Source organism: Ursus arctos, unplaced genomic scaffold, assembly GCF_023065955.2.
Source record: "Ursus arctos isolate Adak ecotype North America unplaced genomic scaffold, UrsArc2.0 scaffold_23, whole genome shotgun sequence".
In the NCBI taxonomy this organism is placed as follows: Eukaryota; Metazoa; Chordata; class Mammalia; order Carnivora; family Ursidae; genus Ursus; species Ursus arctos.
The window spans coordinates 37,144,012-37,165,888 of record NW_026622908.1 but is presented as its reverse complement, the minus strand read 5'-3'; the positions used below and the strand labels follow the sequence as shown (position 1 = coordinate 37,165,888).

Below are 21,877 nucleotides of genomic sequence, written 5' to 3'. Positions count from 1 at the left end.
GCTGGGTGCCTCTGGCCTCTGGGCCATGGTTCCACCGCTGCTTCTCTTTGTTCCTCCGGCCCCGTTCAGGGCCTCCTGCTCTTGTGATCTCCAGGTTGTCCTTTTCGGCCACCTAAGTCTCCATCAGCCGTGTAATGAATTCCCTCCTTCCTTCTGCTTTAAATTTGCAGGTTCATTTGTTTCCCTGTTGGGCCTCTGGCTGGTAAAATGACCAATATGAAAAGCTTGGCACATTTAGAGACACTCTGGTTCCTGGAACAGTGGTTGGGGGCCAGGGCTGCATGTGTGGGAAGAACAGCGAGGGCTTAAGGATGCACTGATTGCAGGCCCAGGCTGTGCGCATATGTCTTGTAGCCCACTGAAACGCACTGCCCGTCTCGTGTTCCTCAACACACATGGAAGCGTTCCTTCGTGTTGCCTGAAATTCTGCCAATGAGAGATTTTGTTGGCGTAGTTTCTTTTTTTTTTTTTTTTAAAGATTTTTATTTATTTATTCGACAGAGATAGAGACAGCCAGCGAGAGAGGGAACACAAGCAGGGGGAGTGGGAGAGGAAGAAGCAGGCTCCCAGCGGAGGAGCCCGATGTGGGACTCGATCCCAGAACGCTGGGATCACGCCCTGAGCCGAAGGCAGACGCTTAACCGCTGCGCTACCCAGGCGCCCTGATGGCGTAGTTTCTAAGTACCTTCTGTAAAAAAGACTCTTCAGGATTTGAGCTGTGTTAGTCCATTACCCCTCTGTGTGCATTTTTTCTTCTACTGTTTTTCTCTTAGTGTCTCTCAGCATCAAGAATATGGTTTTGGAATATGGTGCCCTGTTGTAGTTGAAGCCGGTTAGATCCTACGTCCCAAAAAAGGAGTGTTCTTTTTTTTTTTTTTTTTAAGTTTTATTCTATTATTTATTGGCGAGAGAGGGAGAGAACGCACAAAGGGAGACTGAGAGGGAGAAGCAGATGCCCCACTGAGTGGAGAGCCCAATGTGGGCCTCCATCCCAAGACCCCGAGGTCATGACCTGAGCCGAAGGCAGATGCTTACTGACGGAGCCACCCAGGCGCCCCCCAAAAGAGGGGTGTTCTGTTGTTGATCTGGTGTCTTTGCGTTCACTGGGAAATTTTCAGAGAAATGCTGGGTATATTTCTCAGAGACAAAGCAGGCTTTAGCCTGTTTTTCATTTTTTCAATGTATAAATGCATAGAAATAAACATGAAAATAAAATGGTTATCTTTGAATAATGGCATCTCAGGTAAATTTTTTTTCCTTTTTAAAGTTTGTTATAGTAAAAATTACAAGACACTTCACAATTGGGAGGGCAGTAAATATTAGGGTACTATGTGGCTCAGAGATTGGTGGGTAGGAGGTTGGACAAAAGTGCAGGAAAAGGGTTTGGGACCACAGGAAAGAGAAGCGGTTTTGGTTATTTGTTTTAACTGAAATATTGCTCGAGGCCAGCCCTAGTCAATAGAAAGGGAATTGTTTTCCTCCTCCCTCTGTTCTCTGGATTCAGAACTCAGGCTAATGATATGCAGGCTTGTTCAGCGAGATTGCTGGATTGTAAAGCTAAAGTAAGCTTTATGGGCTAGCCTGGGAACCTAACCTGTTTTTATCGTTATTTTTTAAGTAGTAAAGTCATCTTTAATTCCAAATAGTGAATTTAGAAGCTAACTCTTTTGGGGGGGCGGATGGAAAGATAGTGTCTCTTTTGTTCACATTTCTCTATACCCAGTGGGTAATATAGGGTCTGGCACACATGAGGGCTCAATAAACATTTGTGGAATGCATAAGAGAATGAATGAATGAATGAACATCTTCTCCCTGACAGAAGCACACACACACTTGCTTCATTCTGTGGTTGAGAGCCCTAAGTTGGCTCTGAACCTTGAAAGGCAGAAACACTCACAGCCCCAGTCAGCCCCCATCATGAGCACTCCGGTCCAGAACACAACTGTCCAGTGTCAGAGAAGGAACCAGAATCCTGGCCTGATATATAACTGAATCAATAATTAGCAATCAAGGGGCACCTGTGTGGCTCAGTCAGTTAAGCGTCTGCCTTCGGCTCAGGTCATGATCCCAGGGTCCCTGGGATCAAGTCCCGCATCGGGTTCCCTGCTCAGCAGGGAGTATGCTTCTCCCTCTTCCTCAGTCCCTCCCCTGCTCATGCTCGCGCTCTCTCTGTCTCTGTATCTGTCTCTCTCACAAAAATAAATAAATAAAATCTTAAAAAAAAAAAAATTAGCAATCGTCTCGTCCAGGAGTAGAAGCTAACTTTTGTAACGTTTTCTTTTCACCAGCCTTGACAAGCCTGTACTTCTAATTTACTACCCTTTCTTTTCTTCCTCAAGAATTTTAAATACCTCACTTCCTCTCTGGGTATACTTGTGCTAAAATACATTTCTTCTTTTATTCATTCTTTCTATACCTATTTGATGATGGTCTCCTATGGGTGAGGCATCGATGGCTCTCAGATATGCAGAGATGAACAAAGAGGCACGGTGCGCATCTCAAAGAGCTTACAGTCAGTGAAATAAATGAAAACAGTGATTTATACTGCTCGTTGACATGGACAGTTGACCAGGGAGAGTGCATCACTTGTAGGTTAGATCTTGGAGCTGGTCTCCTGAGCAAAGGCTCTTTTCTTCCCAGTGATTTGCTTTATCATCTTGACATCTCGATATATCTTTCTACCTGCAAAAGCAGTCAACTGTCTCTTATAGATGTGTGGGCAAAGTTTTTAAATCTGTTCTTTTCCTGACAGGTGAACTTTAATGAGCCCTTATCCATGCTTCAGCGCCTTACTGAAGATCTGGAATACCACGAGCTGCTAGACCGAGCTGCAAAATGTGAGAATTCTCTAGAACAGCTCTGTTATGTTGCAGCTTTCACCGTGTCCTCCTACTCCACTACTGTCTTCCGTACCAGCAAGCCATTCAACCCACTCCTTGGGGAGACTTTCGAGCTGGACCGATTAGAGGAGAATGGGTACCGATCCCTCTGTGAGCAGGTAAAGGAGCCTCAGGACTGTGACACATTTACTTTTTGAAGAAAAGGATGGTTTTGGTTGATACCTCTGGGTATTACATTTGCAGAAATTTCAGTTCCTGTCATCCCAGACTGCCTTCTTTTCCTTTAGGGCTTCAACACTGGAGGCCCCGGTATTCATCGACGGTTGTGGGTATAAAGCTGTCAAGTGTGCATTTTGGGTGTTTATCACCAGTTCATAGGCAGTATCTTTTCCTTCTCCTTTTTCCTCCGTTAATTTGAACCACTGATTTCTTCAAGGTGAGTCATCATCCCCCTGCTGCTGCACACCATGCCGAGTCCAAAAATGGCTGGACATTGCGCCAGGAAATCAAAATCACCAGCAAGTTCCGAGGCAAATACCTCTCCATCATGCCCCTCGGTAAGGCTGCCATCTGTGTAAGAAAGAAAGATTTTCTGGCATGAAAGAAGTGGTCACTGATTTAACAGTCAGGAGCCTGGAAGTCTGATTTGGGTACTGAACTTTCACTCGCTAGCTTTGGGCAGGTCATTTCACTTCTCAGCTATCAAATGAGTGAGGAGGCAGGAGAGTCCTTAAGGATCGGTCCAGTCATAAATGCTTCTTCTTCGTTTATAGCTAATAAATCTTGAAGTACTGTTTTAGAATATAAAATCTAGCATGCGTGAAACTCTTTCTCTTAACTGGTGTTGTTGCCCCCACTACTTTAGCGATCAGCTTCACTCCATAAATCACAATTCTTGGGACCGCAAGGTTAGGTTTCTCGGACCGTCCCTCCCCTTTTCCTCTCCTTTCTCCCCCTCTCTTCCACCACTGGAAGGGTGAGGTATCATTTATGTAATGGCTGAACTCCAGGTAAAATGAAACTTTATTTTAAAAGATCTTATTGGATTACAAGTTAATGGTGCACCAGCATCAGAAAGATCAGGCCTGGGAATAGGGAGTCCTAACATGCAGTATCGGAGAGTCTGTACTGTAGGGGAAATGAGATTATTCACAAAGTGTAGTAGAGATTCCCGAGGCTCTCTTGAACCAGAGCAGCCAGGTTTGGCCTTCTGTGTCCAGAAGAGTGAATGCTGAGAAAGAAACGCAGAGCAGACAGAGAGAAAGCAAGTAGCTCCCTAGAGACAGAGCCGAGAGTAACTGCCTAAGCTCCTGGTGGCCTTCCGTTTCCCGGTTCTCATCTGTCATGAGGCGTAGCCTTAGTGCTGGGGTAGAGTCATCTTCTTTAGTAAATTCTCCTTTCTCTCAGAAATACAAAATGTAGGGGCACCTGGGTGGTGCAGTCGTTAAGCGTCTGTCTTCGGCTCAGGGCGTGATCCCGGCGTTCTGGGATCGAGCCCCACATCAGGCTCCTCCTCTATGAGCCTGCTTCTTCCTCTCCCACTCCCCCTGCTTGTGTTCCCTCTCTCGCTGGCTGTCTCTCTCTCTGTCGAATAAATAAATAAAATCTTAAAAAAAAAAAAAGAAAGAAAGAAATACAAAATGTAGCAGGTATAGAATTTAAAAAGTTTCTAGAAAATAAAAGTTAGCCAGAAAACAAATGCAAGAATGTGTGTAATACATTAAAAGGAGAAAAGAAATGGGAGTGTTAGCTCTTACCGCCTTGTGGTTGATATGCAAAAGACTCTTAGATGAAAAGGTGGCTGAGTGATTTTGGTTTTGATGTTTACCTAGGACCTTAGAAAAGGTTCAAATTGCTTGATTGTCTTTGATGTTAACCATTTCAGAAGTATTAGATTAAGAGTAGTAAAGCCTGGGGTGTTCTAACCTAATTTGCATAACTTGGATGTTAAATGGTCATATTGCAATATGACTTTCACCCATGGAGAGGTTTCAGAGGCCCCGTGAGGATCTCCAAAGGGATGGGTTATTTTTAATTCTAAGGAAGGTTGTATACATGTTAAAAGTAGCAATAAATCTAATAAATAGCAATAAAATAGCAGTAAATCTACCAGTGATGCGCCATACACTTTCTCTGTGATTTGACTAATACAGAGTTCCTTGAAGGGTAAATAACTATATGAACATAATATATGGTGGATCTAACTTTTTAGAGTTAGAAAATTATCTTTGGTAGGATTCCATTCCTGTAGTTATTTAAGGATTCAGGTCACCAGGATGTGTTGTCTTAAGTCCCTCCATCCATTAAATACTGAGCACCTGCCATGTACCAGGCAGGAAGTGTAAGTGAGCAAATCTAAGATCCCAGCTTTCATAGGGAGATGGAACAAAGAATTGACATAGTGACAGAAAACTCAAGTACAGAGAGTGGGATTTCTGGACATTGGCCCTGGGGGTGGCTGTATTTCATATTTTGGATCAGTGACTTGGAAGGAGAATCCTGCAGTGAAATTTTCACATTTGCAATGGCACTCGACTCTCCTAGGGTAAATTGTTAAACCAATAGATGTCACTGAAGAACGATTTATGGACGGGGTTGTGAGTGAGTAGGCAGACAGCTGGTTTTTGGAGGTGGTGGCAGGGAGTCTGAGTTTCCTTGTAAAATACACTGGAAAAGTTAGAACTCCTGAAATCTAGAAAGAAGAATGCTTCTAGAAAACATAATGGAAGTGTGCAAAATGAAGACAGTGGCAGAGGATACATCATGTGAATTTGCTTATCAAGTTCCAGGGCATTGGAACCAGGTAGTAGCCTTAAAGTTGGAAGAGACACATTTGGGGCACCTGGGTGGCTCAGTCAATTAAGTGTCCTACTCTTGAATTCAGATCATGATCTCAGGGTTGTGAGATCGAGTCCCATATCGAGCCCGCACTGAGCATGGAGCCTGCTTAGGATTCTCTCTTTCCCTCTCCCCCTTCCCCCACTCCCCCTTCCCCCACTCACCCACATGCCTGTGCTCTCTCTCTCTAAAAGAAAAGAAAGAAATGGGGCACCTGGGTGTCTCAGTCAGTTAAGCATCTGCCTTCAGCTCAGGTCATGATCCTGGGGTCCTGGGATCAAGCCCTGCGTTGGGCTCCCTGATCAGCGGGAGAGCCTTCTTCTCCCTCTCTCTCTGTAGCTCCCCCTGCTTGTTCTCTCTATCTATCTCTGACAAATAAATAAATAAGTAAAAATTTTAAGAAAAAAAAAAAAGACACATTTATGTATGTAGGTATTTATTTATTTGTCTTTAGATTTTTATTTTTAAGTAATAATTTAATAAGTAATTTTCTCTACACCCAATGTGGGGCTTAAACTTACAACCCCAAGATCAAGAGCTGCATGCTCTACCAACCGAGCCAGTCAGGGGCCCCTAAAGAGACACATTTAAATGTGTGTTATTTTATAGTTTTGGAGCTCTCTCATCCAAGGAGAATCACAATTCGGGAATATGAATGAAACACCCAGTCAAAAAAAAAAGAAACAATCAGTTAGCCTGTTGATCTCTGTGTCAATGACACTACTGGGCTCTGTGGACCTTGATTTTGCTCCTGAGTGGCATTTTAGTAAAAAAAATTCCCCCTATATATTTTATTCATTCTTGCAATTTCTACTTCTTGATTAAAGTGATTACTTATAATTAATTATGAATTAGGTAGGATTTATATTTGCCATTTTTGTTTTTTGGGTTTTTTTGGGTTTTTTTCTGTGTATTGTCTGTCTTTTTTTGTCCCTCTCTTCCTCTATTAGTTCCTTCTTTTGCGTTAAATAGATATTTTTCTAGTTTACCATTTTAATTCCATTGTTATTTCTTTTACTATATGTTTAAAGATATTTTTATAGTGGTTATCTTGGGTAATACAGTTAACATCTAAGCATCTTGTTCAGATTAATACTAATTTAATTTCAGTAGTACACAGAAACCTTGCAACCATATAGATCCAGTACCTTTTTCCTCCTCTGTGGTTTTATTTTCATGTAAATTGTTTTCATACATTATAATCTCATCAACATGGTTTTATAACTTGCTTTATAGGGTGTCTTTTAAATCATATAGCAGAAAAAAAGTTGCAAGCAAAAAATACACTTATACTGTTATTTTTTAAATAGTTATAGTTACGTTTATTGGTCTGTTTTTTTTTTTTTAAGATTTTATCTATTTATTTGAGAGAGAGAGAGCACACGCATGGGGAGGTACAGAGGGAAAAGCAGACTCCATGCTGAGCAAGGAGGCTGATGGGGGGACTCGGTCCCAGGACCCTGGGATCATGACCTGGGCCGAAGGCAGATGCTTAACCAACTCAGCCACCCAGAGACCCCTTACTGGTATCTTCTTAATGGAGATTTAAGTTGCTGTCCAGTGCTGTCCAGTGTCCTTTCATTTCAGCCTGAAAGATTTCCTTTACAATATTTCTTAATAGGAAGATCTGCTAGCTATGAATTCGTTAAGTTTTTATTTGTCTGAAAATGTCTTAAGTTCTTTGTTTATGAAGGATAGTTTTGCTGGATATAGAATTCTTGGTTTATAAATTTTTTTCTTTCAGCATTATTGGATATGTCATCCCACTGCCTTCTGGCCTCTGAAGTTTCTGATAATCTTACTGAGGATCATGTATATGTGATACATCATTTCTCTCTTAGTGCTTTCAAGATGCTTTCTTTGTCTTTCAGGAGTTTGATTATGATGGGTTCCAGTGTGGTGCTCTTTGAGTTTATCCTGTTGCAGTTCGTTGTGCCTCTTGGATATGTAGATTAATGTTTTTCATCAAATTGGGAATTTGGGGCCATTATGTATTTAACTGCTCCAATTGTGGGGTGTTTGTTTTTTGTTTTTTTTTTTGTTGTTTGTTTTGTTTTGTTTTAGAGAGAGAGAAACTGGGGAAGGGGTGAGGGAGAGGGAAAGAGAGGATCCCAAGCAGGCTCCATGCTCAGTGTGGAACCCAATGCAGGGCTCGATCTCACGACCCTGAGATCATGACCTGAGCCAAAACCAAAAGTCAGATGCTCAATGGACTGAGTCACCCAGGGCCCCCTTAACTGCCCCAGTTGTGAACACCACCTCAGGCAGCTACTGTGTTAAGCATTTGTCATTGGTTGTTTTGATTGTCACCCCTGGGGAAAGGCTGTTTGAGGTGAGCAGGTGCTAAGTCAGGTCAGATAAAGATAAGCCCTTGTGCGGGAACCAGCAGACAGGTCAGACAGTGACAGTTCCTTGGAGTCTGGGCTTTTGGAGCTTCATACCGTTGCTCCCTCCAGTGTTTGCTAGGCTGCTTGCTGGTTTTCATGTCTGCCGTGAGTGATGCTGCTGGTTTTCAAGGCGACTGCCAAGCTGGGGAGAGGAGGATGGAAATAGGGCCAGTTAAAATTCCACAAAGCTCATTTTTCTTTACTAGAGTTCTGAAAAAGTTGATCTTGATTATTTTTGCCTAGTGTTCTTAATTGATTTTATTGAGGAACAGATCTATAAAGTCCTTACTTGACCATTCTGAAGTGCCTGTCTTCCTTTTCATATATTTTAAGTGCCTCAATTTTTAGATCTTTAACTTCCTGTCCAGTCTCCAAGACACAAATATTATATGAAGGAAGGCAGTCATGGGGCTTTCTTTATTTTTCCACTATCCTTGGGAGCTGGGAGGGACACTCTACGAAACAACAGGTGCATCAGCAGGGTGGGACATACGGTTATGGTATTGGGCAATACAGACATTCTGATCTTATTTTGAGTTCCAGCTCTGGCCCTTACTAGCTATGTGAACTTGGGAAGATTACCTCTCTGAGCTCAGAGTCTTTGTTGTTAAAAGGGGGATGTGGTAGGCTAAATAATGCTCCCCTCCTCCGAAAATAATGTCCACATCCTAATCCCTGGAACCTGTGAATATCTCACTTCTCACAGTGAAGGGAACTTTGTAGGTGTGGTTAAATTAAAGATCTTGAGATGGGGAGATAATTCTGGAATATTTCTATAGGCTCAATATGATCACAAAGGTTTGGGGGTCCCCAGGCCCTCTGTACTTCTGACCAACTGGCTTCAGTTTCGATAATTTGCTAGGATAACTCATAGAACCCAAGAAAGAACTATCCTCACTTCATAGTTTTATTATAAAGGGTACAAATCAGGACCGGCCAAACGGAGAGACACATCTGGTCTGCAAGTGTCCTGAACATAGAGCTTCCATGCCTTCCCCCATGGAATCAGGGCACATAATCCTCCTGGCACATTGATGTGTTCACCAACCAGGAAGCCGCACCAAGCTTCATTGTCCAGAGATTTTATTAGGGTTTCATTAGGGGGGCATGATTGAACCGTTGGGCACATGACTACACTCAGTAGCTAGGCCTCCTTCCCTCCCGGGAGAGAAGGGAATACCATTCCCAGGAGATTGGGAGGTCTGGCTGATAGCAAGTGATTCAAGGCCCCAAGTCTCTAATTACACGGTTGATCTTTCTGGCCTGGCCTCATCCCGAGCATAAGCTATCTAGGGGCCCACCATGTTACCCTATATGCATAAACTATCAGGGCCCCCATTAATAACACACTACTATCACTTGGGAAATTCTAAGGGTTTAGAGGTTCCTTCCCAGGAACCATGGACAAAGACCAGACAAATTCTTTATTATACAACCTAGGGTCACACCTCTAATGAGTATTGGAGCCAGGATTCAGTCCAGTTCTGCCTGATTCCAAAGCCCCTGCTCTATCCACTACTCCATTACTGTTAAGGCCCTTAGAAAAGTGGTTTACGTAGGGTCACACAGCCGGTTACTAACAAGAGGGCCTGGCCCCCAGGCCTGGCCCCCAATGTGTGCTCCTTTCCACAATTCAATTTTATTTTTTCATGTTGGTTCCTATAACTTTTGCAACTTATATGGCAGGCACAGTTGGTGAAAAGATTGGAGCTTTTGCTTTCATTTTTATTTCTACAATTGCAGAATATTGCTTCCTAGCTAAGCTCTATCAGTTGTCAGTGTTTGTCATCATTTAGTTATAGTTTATTCATAAATTTAAAAATGAAGTGAAAAAATTCAATCAGTGCTTCCAACATTTAAGAAGATTATAAATCCTTTTTGGTTTATTGTTTTCCTTTTAAAAGTAAGAAATATTGATAGAAGAGGATCAATCCATTGTTATTTGTAGCTAACATGGTGCTGTTATTCTAATATTTGGCTTAATTTGTGTACTTCTGCCTGTTTCCAGGTAGTATCCACTGTATTTTCCATGCAACTGGGCACCACTACACTTGGAAGAAGGTTACCACAACGGTGCACAACATTATCGTGGGCAAGTTGTGGATAGATCAGGTAAGCAAAGGTGCCCAAAGTGTTCTGAAGTTCAGAAGAATATGTTCGGAGGTATGTCTGTGCAGTATCAAGGACATGTGAACTGGCCCCAGACTATTGTTATGATTTATCTATTTCTCCTAAGGAATTGCTCTCAGCCAGAAGCCCCACCCCGACCTCTATACCACAAAATATTTTTTGTAAATGACCAGTTTATAACATTCATTCCATGACTACTCTTCCAGGACTGTGTTGGCTACTGTGAAAGGACAACAAAATAATAAACACGGCTCCTACTCTTCATCCTTTCATTATTCATCAGACATTCACTGCTAGGCAGAGTGCTAGGTCTTGGGGATACAAAGCAAGATAAGACATTGTCCTTCAAAGAGTTCTTGTATCATTGGAGATAACATGACAAATATGTATAGATTGAAAAGTATTAACAGAATACGCTAGTGTTAAGAGCTGTACGAAGATAACATCTAATTAATTGTCAGTCTGCTCTTAAGATGATGGTTGCAATAAATTCAGAAAAGAAAGGGAGGGGCGCCTGGGTGGCTCAGTCGTTATGCGTCTGCCTTTGGCTCAGGTCATGATCCCAGGGTCCTGGGATCAAGCCCTGCATCTATCTCCCTGCTCAGAGGGGAGCCTGCTTCTCCTTCTGCCTGCCTCTCCCCCTGCTTGTACTCTCTCTCTGTCAAATAAATAAATAAAATCTTTTAAAAAAGAAAAAAAAAAAAGAAAGAAAAGAAAGGGAATACTGTCTAGCAGTCAGAAAAGCCATGGTAGATTTGGGAATTAAGCTTTGTTTTGTTTTAAAGATTTTATTTATTTATTTATTTTAGAGAGGCAGGGGCAAGCAAGGGGAGGGGCAGTGGGAGGGGGGAGAGAGAGAATCTCAAGCAGATTCCACACTGAACACAGAGCCCAATGCAGGGCTTGATCTCATGACTCTGAAATCATGACCTGAGCCGAAACCAAGAGTTGGACAGTTAACTGACTGAGCCACCCAGGCACCCCAAGCTGAGTCTTAAAGTGGTTTGGGATTTAGAAGATAGAAAGGAGGAGAAAATGAATAAAATGTAGAAAGGCCAGGCATGTGTAGTCATGTAATTGTGAGTAGAGTACTTTGATTTAAGCACAGAGTTCATGAAGGGTATGAGTGGGGGGTTGGTTTGGAATGGTAAATTATTATGTGAATATCAATATATGTGCTGAAAGGCAAATCATGCCACCTAACATGTGATGCATGATTGACAGAATACCAGAAGGCCATTTGATCTTGATCCCGACCTGGAATACCAAGGTTCCAAAGGGATGTCACAGCTTGTCGGGGTCGGCTGAGGCTGGGACTCTTAAGCAAGGGAGTCTGAGAGTGTGCAATGGAAAAGTGAAGAACTGTGAGGCATGGGGTCTGGCAGATATTCAAGTCCTCCGGTCTTAATAAAATCAATCCATGATGCTTTTTTTTTATAGTCTGGTGAAATTGATATTGTGAATCACAAGACGGGAGACAAGTGCAATCTTAAATTTGCTCCTTATAGCTACTTCTCTCGTGACGTAGCAAGAAAGGTAAGAGAAGTTGGAGTTTAAATGCCTTTCCTTAGTGTGTGTTCCTTGGAAAGCCTACTCTTTGGGGGCTCGTGTAGATGATGGATGAAGAGGTAGTCTAAACATATATATCTCCTAAATATGTATATGGTGATTTGGGGCGGGGGGGGGGGGAAGAGGTAAAGGAGAAAGTCAGCAGGAAGGGGGACTAGATTGCATTACCAAACCACGTCATTGTCTTTTCTGGTAAAGACATTAAGAAAGTGAAAGTCAAGAGCAAGGAGAGATTGAAAATGGGAAACACAGAGGAAGGACCAATAGAAGGATTTCAGGAAGAAGGATGGGCAGTTTGACCGCTGTGAGGTCTAAGCGCAAGTCCTGTGTCACCACCACTGTGGAACTGCGCCAGCAGTTTGATGGAGAGTGAAGAAGAGTTGGGGATTTAAATCTGTTTGTGGCTGTCTCTGAAGAAAGAAGAAAATATCAGAGAGAAGAGAATACCTTAGAAGAAAATACCATAATTCTGAGTACCATTCAGATCCTTTCCAGCATATATCATTGCAACGAAAATCCCTACACGACAAAATGATGAAACCCCAACTTGTGGCTCATTTATTTTAAGCAGCTCAAAAAAGTATACCAGAATAATTTGGGTGCTCCATGGTGTTTGTCGTAGCAGAATTTAACCAGTATTGACCGTAGGACTTTGGTTTCCAGAACAGTCAGGTAAAGCTAACCCACAGTGAATGCTGTACTCCAAAACCCTACTCTCCCATCCTTGTAGGTGACAGGGGAAGTGACAGATCCATCAGGAAAAGTTCACTTTGCTCTTCTGGGGACATGGGATGAGAAAATGGATTGTTTCAAAGTACAGCCAGTCGTTGGGGAAAATGGGGGTGATGCTCGGCAGAGAGGCCATGAGGCAGAGGAAAGCAGGGTCATGCTATGGAAGAGGAACCCTTTACCGTGAGTATCAGTATGCATGCTGTCCCAGGTAATACTTTGACCTCAACCTTGGAGCAGTACTGATGGCATTTTCACCTTCCTTCCCACTTAATTATGTGAGGGATCAAGCCAGGGAAATCAGAACCTTCGGAGAGATTACCAGAAGGCTGTCACAGTATGATTTGAGTTGTAATGTGCCTTGTCAAGAAAATTGAAACTAATCAAGTCAAATCTGCCAAAAAATATTCATAATTAGAGCAAAATGACTCAGAAGCAGCTAGAGGAGAAAGATGCCTACCACCGTTAACAACTTAGCCTGAGACCCAGTGGCCGTGGAAAGGTCCCTGAGATCGTGTACTGGGATTCAGAAATAGATGGAGGCCATTTGTGTCCTGTCATCTCATATGTTCAGTCTATAGTAGGAGCCAAGATTATCCCAGAAAGAGATGAAAAAGAACGCAAAGGAAATAAGAATAAGGAATTTTCATTTAGTAGAATGTTTCATTCTTCCTTAGGAATTTCTTCCTAATCTCTGCTGAGCACAGCACAAGCCCAGCAAACTCCTGGAGCGAGTGATGCCTGGGGAGGGCCTGGGGAACGGTCCAGTCTGGGTCTCTGCACGGGGGGACCCTGCCCCGGTCCTAGAGTCTGTCCATCTGTAGAACAGCTTTGGGGAGGCCGTCTTTTGGCCGTGTGCTTGGTCGTTGCTCTTTAACAAGGGCCTGGGCTCTGGCATCACCCTTCGTCTTTCTCATCTTTTACTTGTAGGAAGAATGCAGAAAACATGTATTACTTCTCAGAGCTTGCTCTGACGCTCAACGCCTGGGAAAGTGGCACCGCCCCCACAGACAGCCGGTTGCGGCCCGACCAGAGACTGATGGAAAATGGGCGCTGGGATGAAGCCAATGCAGAGAAGCAGCGCCTGGAGGAAAAGCAAAGACTTTCCAGAAAGAAGCGAGAAGCAGAAGCTATGAAAGCCACAGAGGATGGTAACGAGCCTGTCTTCCACTCTCTCGATGGGTGGAGAATCGCTTGGTGTGTTTCTGGCTCTCATTCTGTTTTTCTTTACCCGCTTTCCCTTTTAGGCACACCCTATGATCCCTATAAGGCGCTGTGGTTTGAGCGGAAGAAGGACCCTGTTACCAAGGAGCTAACCCATATTTATAGGGGAGGATACTGGGAGTGTAAAGAAAAACAGGACTGGACCTCATGCCCGGACATTTTCTGAAACGGCAGCAACAGAAAGGAGGAGGATCCAAAGGAGAAGAGGACAGAGGATGTGCGGGAAAGCTGGCGCTTGGGACTCTGACCGAGCGCTTTCCTCCAGTTTGTCTGTCTTAACCAATCATTTTGTCCAAATCAATCACCAGAAGCAGACACCAGTGGTGGTGATTGGCTGGTTGCCTTAGCTGATTGAAACTGAAATCGACTTACTAGACACCTGTGTTTGTGAGGGAGAGGCTTAGTGGCCGGAAGGTAGCGCTGCTCCACTTCTGCAGAGCCAGCTGTTCTCGGCTCTTCCTTCTCCCTCTGCCCCCACTTTACGATGACGTCATTCACCCTCCCCTGTAGTGTCCTGCTCAGCCGAGGTCTGCGTGAGGTGATGATTCAGGGGCATTTTGGTGCTGTTCAGAGCGAGCGCTGAATTTAGAAGCTCCTTGAAAGAGGAGCATGTAAGACTTAACCAATGGAGGCATCGTGAATGACCGCGGTGGAGCTTAGGCATGGCGTCACGAAATGGGGTCACACACGGGGTCAGTCTCGTGGGGCGTCCGCCCCGAGAGAACTACAGTATCGGAACAATTGCGAGGGGGCTTGTTCTGTAAGATTGGAATACTCAGACTGACATTTCTTAGAAGTTTCTATCTTGTGTAAAATACCCTTCTGCTGTCCTCCATCTTTGACAACAACCGGAGACCACTTTGGTGGTTGGTAGGAGGGTTGCATTATCCTCACAAGGGAGTTTTACGGACTTCCTCAGACGGGGAACTTCTGAGAACACGAGGCAGGATGGAAAAGACTGCTAGCCACTTTGCTTTCCCAGTTCCTCCTCACCCCCATTCTTCATTGCCTTTCTTGTTCCTCCCTCCCTCCCCCCCCCTTCTCTCTCTCTCTCTCTCTCAGCGCAATACAAGTTTGGGTCTGTGCCCCAATGTGGAGCAAAGCATTACCTGTCCCATTCTGATGTACTTCAGAATTTGAGAGAAGGAGTTAATTGGAAACAAAGTTTTCACCATCTCTCAAGCCCCAAGGACTGGAGCCACCTCTCGAATAATGTGTTAAATATCTGTATATTATATATATGTAGAGAAAAATCTAATTTTTTTTTGTTTGATTTTCCTTCTTCCCATTAAGAATCTTGTTTTTTGATATCCTTTGTCTCCCTGGGACTCTCTCTTGGACACACTGATGTGGACTGGAGCCTCGTCTGTTTTCCATCTTTTAGGGGCAGACAGAGTCAGAACCTGAGCAGGATCACCTCCGGCCGTTCCCGAACAGAGACTCGATCCCGGGTCTGTATCATGGAGTGTCCACTGCTGTCTAAATTCTGCTCTCCTAATTACCTGAGTCTTGAAAATGAAATCCTCTTTCCTGCCTTTTTTCCTTCTTTTGTTAGGAAGAGCGTGGGTAGAGAGTCAGGACGGTAGTTTGCAGTTTCGTTCTGCCTCTGCCCAAATCCCAGCACACACAGCCGATTCCCAAAAGACACTTCTTCCTAGGCCGTGGGGCCGAAAGTGCCGTCCTGTGGGGTGGGCAAGAGAACTGCTCCTGCCGGGCCCTGGCTTCCTTCATTTTGTGTTCTGTATTTGTTTTAGTTGTCTTGTTCAGAAACCTGCCCCTGTGCAGCCCACCCTTGGTTGAGGATCACAAATTGAGGTGCCTTCCTTGTATGCTTTCTGTTAGTGTTTTCCGTTTCTGTTCCTTAACTGCTGAGCCTCAGCCAGTGTGGGTCCTGGGGGAAATAGCATTCCAGAGGAAGCCATCCCTGCATGGAAATTGGATTCATACCGGGTAAATTAGTACTTCTGTTCCTTCCTCGCCATTCCTCCCTTCCTAGCTGTGATGCACTTGAGAGACGGGCAGCCGCTGGGGAGTCTCCTCCTAAGACCCCGATTCCCAGCCTAAGCGCGGGATTGTGCTGGGGCTTCTTTCAAGGAGGCCCGCCAAGGCCGTGACCTAATCGGGGGGCTTTAGCCAGAGCAGGAATTCCTCAACCAAACTGAACGTCTCTGCTTTATCCCCCACCTTTCTTCCTCCGCCATCGGCACTACATTTCCCAGCCTGAGCCCCAGTCCGATTCCTGCTAATGGAGAAGCTTTGAGTCCTTCAGGTGAAATGAAGTCACATCAAAACAAAACTATATATATTTTCATTTTTTTTGCCTTATTGTTTTTTTTCCAAGAAAACTACTAAATTAAATAATTTTTAAAAAGTCATTGTTTGTCTGCTTCACTTGACTCCTACTAGATAAGTGGCGGTGGGAGCGGCTACAGAACTGGCCGGGTGCGGGTTTGTGTGGGCAGCTGATGTGTGTGAGAAATTGAAAGAAAAACGGGGCACGGGTTTCCAGATGTTTCAGCTGTTTGACAATATCCCCAAGGGCTTGTGGACAGAAGAGTAGTTTAACAGTCCCTTCCACTTTCATGGAATGTCATCATCAATGTCCACCCCCCCCCCACCTCGGTATAGGGAATCTTTTCTAGTGTTTTTGATGTGGGGCCTGTTTCACCTAAAAAAATAAAAGTTTTCTTGAATTTAGTTTCTTTTGCCCATTTAGATTCTCAGATTCTTAGCTGTTTCCCATACGGATTCAAATTCGATACTTTGAAACATGAGCAATTGAGTATTGATTTGAAGGCCTTGGAGAGAATTAAGGGCCCTGAAGATGCTTGTTCAGAGTTTCACTATAAAGTTCAGGGAGGGGAGGGGGTGGGCAAAGGAATCTAAGGGGCTGGGAGAGGCTGCACACAGGCCCTGCCCTGCGGCCGAGTGTCTGCTTCTGCATCCAGCGTGCTGAGTTAGGAATTCTGAACATCGTCTGGCTTACACTTGAACAATTTTAAGAGGTAAATGTTAGAATCTTCATGTGAAATACAAAGAAAGGCGCTGGGGGGAAAAAAAACCCTAATTTAAATAAATTCACTAAGGTTACCCAGCAGTTACACAGCTGATTGGTTAGTCATGGTGTTGGAATTCAAAGCTGGGTTTGTTTGACCCCGAGTCTGTGACCTCTACAACCTTGTGTTCTGGGAGAAGCTGGGTTGGAAGGCAGCTGACAGTGAAGTCATTTCTTCCTGCATTAGGTCACATCATGGAGTAACGCACACTTCTGTTTCCAGAGGCTTAGTGATGTGGATAGCGCCACTGAGGAGGTCCTTGAGGGAGGTCCTGAAGAAAGGAGCATCCTTGAAGTTCAGCCTCCAGTCTCCTTGATTTCTCAGGGCTCTCATGTCCACAAAAGTAGGTACGTTGCCAGAGACTTTTTCGAGCCTCGTTCTTGGGAAGGCCACTCATCTGTTCGTCATTGCCTGATTCACATTGCTGGGCTTGATGGGAAGTTTCAGGACTGTCAGGCAAGCTAAAAATCATTGCAGTAGACGCGAGCGCTGCATCCGGCCATCTTGAATAGCACTGTGCCATATAACTTCCTCTAATAGGGGCAGTCAAATGTACCTGAAACATTTTAACAATCCCTTCTTTAGTCCTTTCATGGGCCACTGTGACCTGATGAATCGTGATGTGGATCCCCAAGGGCCTACCACACTCACTCATGATTCAAAATGATAACCCAACAAAATGATAAATGATAACACTTGTCAGGGACCCCTGAAGTCCCACAAAAATGGTAAACCTTAAAATTTCAGGGCCTACTCTGCTTTTGGCAAGATAAGTGAAAACCAACCCTAAAAGGGGATGTAGAAATCTTTGTCAGTTATTCACTATAAAGTGCATACCTTGTGAAACTCTAAGATTGTTGTCAAAATGTAGAGCTTGCTTCTAAAAGTTATAAAGCTTTTGCCCTGTGATCTGCCCCGCCTTGTGGGAAGCATTCCAAGCCTCTCATGGCTTTTCCTTCCAAGCTCAGACAATAATGTGTAGTATATTCTCCTCAGGACTTCCTCCCTACTAGCTTTTCAGTTCACACAGATTCCTCAAGGGAAGGAAGCAGTGTGGCCTCAGGAGGCATCTTTAAAGTCAAGAACTAAAGAGCTCAAATCTTCTATAAATAGCCTTGCAGAGGTCACATTTGAGTTTAACCAGGTGATTTTAAAAGTTAGTAAAGAACCAGTTGGAAAAAAAAAAAAAAAAAAAAAGAACCAGTTGGCCCCGAGATAGGGCTTTCTCTCTCTTTCTCTTTTCTTCCATCTGTCCTTTCTCTCTCAACATTGACTCCAGTCTGTTATGTAACATACATTAGGGATAAAAATGACAAGAAAGAGGGGCGCCTGGGTGGCACAGTGGTTAAGCATCTGCCTTCGGCTCAGGGCGTGATCCCGGCGTTATGGGATTGAGCCCCACATCAGGCTCCTCCGCTATGAGCCTGCTTCTCGCACTTCCCCTGCTTGTGTTCCCTCTCTCTCTGGCTGTCTCTCTCTCTGTCGAATAAATAAATAAAATCTTAAAAAAAAAAATGACAAGAAAGAGCTCTGATAAACAGGCAAAAACAGTCTGGTTTGATAAATAGTGTGAAAGCACTGGAGGGGGCCACCGGCCTACAGGGCTCGGGGAGGACCGGATAGAGACATGTCAGAGAAGGCTTCTGGAATTAGGAAAATGTATCTGAGTTGAGAGTTGCAGGCTTAATAGGGGTTAGGGAAGGGCAATGTATAGAAAGTGGCATGACAAAGATGAAGAGCAAGGTCTAGGAAAGCATCCTGAATTTGGTTGGGGGCATGAATGGCTAGAGTTCAGAGTCAAGGAGGAAGCACTGTGCCACCGTGCTGGAGAGAGGAAGGGCCCAAGTTATGGAAGTCTATATACCATATAAAGATAGAAGTCTTGTGTTTTGCTCTCAACTAGGGAGCCCATGAAGGATTTTCAAGCAGGGTGATGGGTTCCAGTGTGGATTTACTGGTAGGAAAATCAAAGAAGAGTTTGGAGGAGACGTAAGAATAAAGAAAAGTGGAGGGATTCCAGCAATTCTGAACTGGAATGAACAGCACTTGGGTCTGTTTATAGGCAGAGAGCAGAAGGAGAGAGGGAGGAAATTGTGTTTTTCTGCCTTGGGAAACTTAGATGTAAGGTGGTAGTAAGTTTAGAGGGAAAGACAGGTTCATTTTTGGGCATTCTGAGCTGGACATTCCCCTGAAGAGGTTGAGTAAGCAATTTAAAATATGAGTCTGTCTGTAATAGCTACCTTTTTGTGAGACTTGGGAATGGGATGCTGAGAGTGGCTGCACATTAAATTCACCTGGTCGATTTACAAAATACACAATCCTGAGCCCCATCTGCAGATATTCTGATTAAATTAGGGCTAGGGCTAGTTCAGTTGTATACATGTGAATGCAGGAGATGCAAAATTATGAAATTGGAGGAGGTGGGATAAAATCAACCTATTAAGGGGATATTATTAAGCCAGAGCTTGCTTCTCAGAGTGGGGAGAGGCCTCAGACAATTCCACTTTTTGACAGTGTCTATGTATTTGAAAGTTTAAAAATGCCAAAGTGGGATTACAAGAATTGAGGCATATTTTAAAGGTTTAGGTTTAGCAAAACAGTGCTTTTAACATACAGATGCAGCAACTCCATGCGCACCTCTTCTGGAGGTGACATTGACAAGTCACGTTTCGAGCCTTTTACATGCCCTTTCTGTTCAATTCCATATATTTCTTGAGCCCAAACGACTGATAAAAGTAAAATTATGTGTCATTTCTGGCTTATACACTGAGACTTGGCTTTATCACCTCTATAACATTTGTGAAATGCTTACCTCCAGCTGAACTCATTCTGACATCTTTTGTTAAAACCAAACAAACACTATTTCATTACGGAAATACAGATAGCGCTTTTCGCAAGTCGCCGAAATAGCTCAGTTGGGAGAGCGTTAGACTGAAGATCTAAAGGTCCCTGGTTCGATCCCGGGTTTCGGCAGTGGTTTTAGCTGTCACCACCAGCGCTATCCCCTCTCGCCGGGCGGCACCGCTCACGTTATGGTGGAATTCCAGCTTGCCACGCGGGTGGGCATTTTCACCCACACGTGCTTGGAGTGCACGCTAAAGCATTCATCTGCTTTTTTTTTTTTTTTTTTTTAACCTCTCCCGGAGGAAGGAAAGTGAAAACCGAAAAAGGGATTTATGTCGTTGCTTTTCAACTGCTCAGTATGAAAGTCAAGCTCCCTTTCCTGACCTTGGGTCTGGCTGAGACCACGCTCCCCCTACGCACGGCGCGCCGCTCACTTGCTTCGGGATCCCTCCAGCCCTCTCTCTTCTTTCCAGTTTCCCGCGACGTTCCAGGAGCTCCCGGCGCTGGGACCTTTCTCCGCGGGTCGGAGGCACTAGATCGCCGGGCTCCGCAGGGCATTTGGCGGGCACGCGGCCGCCACGTGCGGAGCGCAGGGCGCGGGGCACGGGGCTCAGTCCCTGGTGCGCGGGGGGGGGGGGGGGGGGGGCTCGGTGGGGATGGAGGACAGCCTGGGGCTCCCTCTCGGCCAGAGAATCCCTCTGTTTCGGTTTGATCCGGCTGGTTTAACAGTAACAAGGACCTAGAACAGCCTTTGGTGGTGATGCTGGTGGTGGTGAGTATGGGAAGCCCTCTCTGGTTCAGGTCTACACCAGGGTTACCAAATCAAATACAGGACGCCCAATTAAATTTGAATTTCAAAGAAACATTGAATTTTTTTAGGATAAGTATGTCCCAAATATTGCGTGGACCATACAAAGTACACACTCATTGTTTCTCAGAAATTTAAAACGAACTGAATCTGTATTTGCCAAATCGCAAACCACTATTGCACATCACGCACACGTACAGACGCTCTGAACTCGATGCGCCCCTGCCCCACCGCGCCGCAGCAAATATACTGAGAAGCTACAGTCAGGATGATCGGGGGTTCAGAACAGCCTGGTAGTTTCTTATTCTCAACATTCTCAACATCTCGCCACGTACAAAACGCGTTTTCGTCCATCACCACCGGAGCAGCGATGGCAGAGATCCCCAGGAAATGTGCCTCAGGGAATCAGCCGTCCTATCTGGCCCAGGCTTCCAGAGCTGTTTACACCGTCTGGGGTGGGGGTGGGGGGAGGGGACTTTGGAGGCTCTGGGCTGGATTCTAACAGTAGTAGTAATGATAATAATAATAGTAATAATATATTGTTATTACAGAATATATATGATATATATTATTATAACAGTAATAATAAATATAACAATACTTATTATATATCATATAATATATAATAACAATACTTGTTACTTGTTAAGACGATGGATAAATCTTATACTTATTATTGATATTATTGATGATATACTTGTTAAGATGATGAAAAATAATAATACTTTTTATTATGCTTATTGTTATTTGTTAAGATGATGAGTCAGTCTATCAAGGTAGTGCGATGGAACAACACACACTTAGGGATGCCTCCTTTTTGGCTGGACACCAGGCTGGGACATGGGGGAGAGACAGGGTTCTAAAAACCCTAGGTGTGGTGAAAGGCAAAACGGAGAAGTATTGCTTTGGGACCTATTTATATGTCCTCCCCTTTCTGTTCATCTGCGCCAATACACTAGCCGATGAGGGGCTTCATCCCCCAAATCTTTGAGTTCTTGGGTGGAAGGATGCATTTTGACGAGGGACTCTTGAAATCTAATGATGGTCAAAAGGAAGGAAAACAAAATGCTGTACTAATAAATTGAGCAGTTCAAAGTTTGCATGAGGTATGTCAGTATGTGTGACAGGGAATTTTATAGGTCACCTTGGCTAGGGGCTGTGGTGTGGTGCCCAGTTGTTTAGTCAAACGCCAGTTTAGGTGCTGCTGTGAAGGTGTTTAGATGTGATGAACATGCAAATCGGGAGACTTTGAGTAAAGCAGATTATCCTCCGTAATGTGGCTGGGACTCATCCAATCATCTGAAGGTTCAAGAGCAAAGACTGGGGTTTCCTGATGAAGGAGGAACTCTTCAGGAGGGTAAACAGAAAACCTGCCTAGGTCTCCAGCTTGCTGCGCCGCTGCAGATGGGCTCAAGGCTACAACGCCAACTCTTACCTGAATTTCTAGTCTCT

The 21,877-nt window shown here is 44.3% G+C and overlaps 1 protein-coding gene and 1 non-coding gene across 2 annotated transcripts in view; both read left to right on the top strand.

Annotated features, from left to right (window-relative positions):
- Nucleotides 1-16,092, top strand: part of OSBP (oxysterol binding protein) — a 31,868-nt gene extending 15,776 nt beyond the window's left edge. The window contains exons 8-14 of the mRNA XM_026490497.4: nucleotides 2,753-2,998; nucleotides 3,277-3,397; nucleotides 10,074-10,177; nucleotides 11,636-11,731; nucleotides 12,495-12,676; nucleotides 13,424-13,644; nucleotides 13,741-16,092. Coding sequence (XP_026346282.1) covers nucleotides 2,753-2,998; nucleotides 3,277-3,397; nucleotides 10,074-10,177; nucleotides 11,636-11,731; nucleotides 12,495-12,676; nucleotides 13,424-13,644; nucleotides 13,741-13,883 — 1,113 coding nt within the window. The 3' untranslated portion in view covers nucleotides 13,884-16,092. The remainder of the gene's footprint in view (nucleotides 1-2,752; nucleotides 2,999-3,276; nucleotides 3,398-10,073; nucleotides 10,178-11,635; nucleotides 11,732-12,494; nucleotides 12,677-13,423; nucleotides 13,645-13,740) is intronic.
- Nucleotides 16,093-19,673: 3,581 nt separating this feature from the next.
- TRNAF-GAA (transfer RNA phenylalanine (anticodon GAA)) lies at nucleotides 19,674-19,746 on the top strand. The gene has a single exon. It is a non-coding gene; the product is annotated as a tRNA-Phe (tRNA).
- The last annotated feature ends 2,131 nt before the right edge of the window (nucleotides 19,747-21,877 follow it).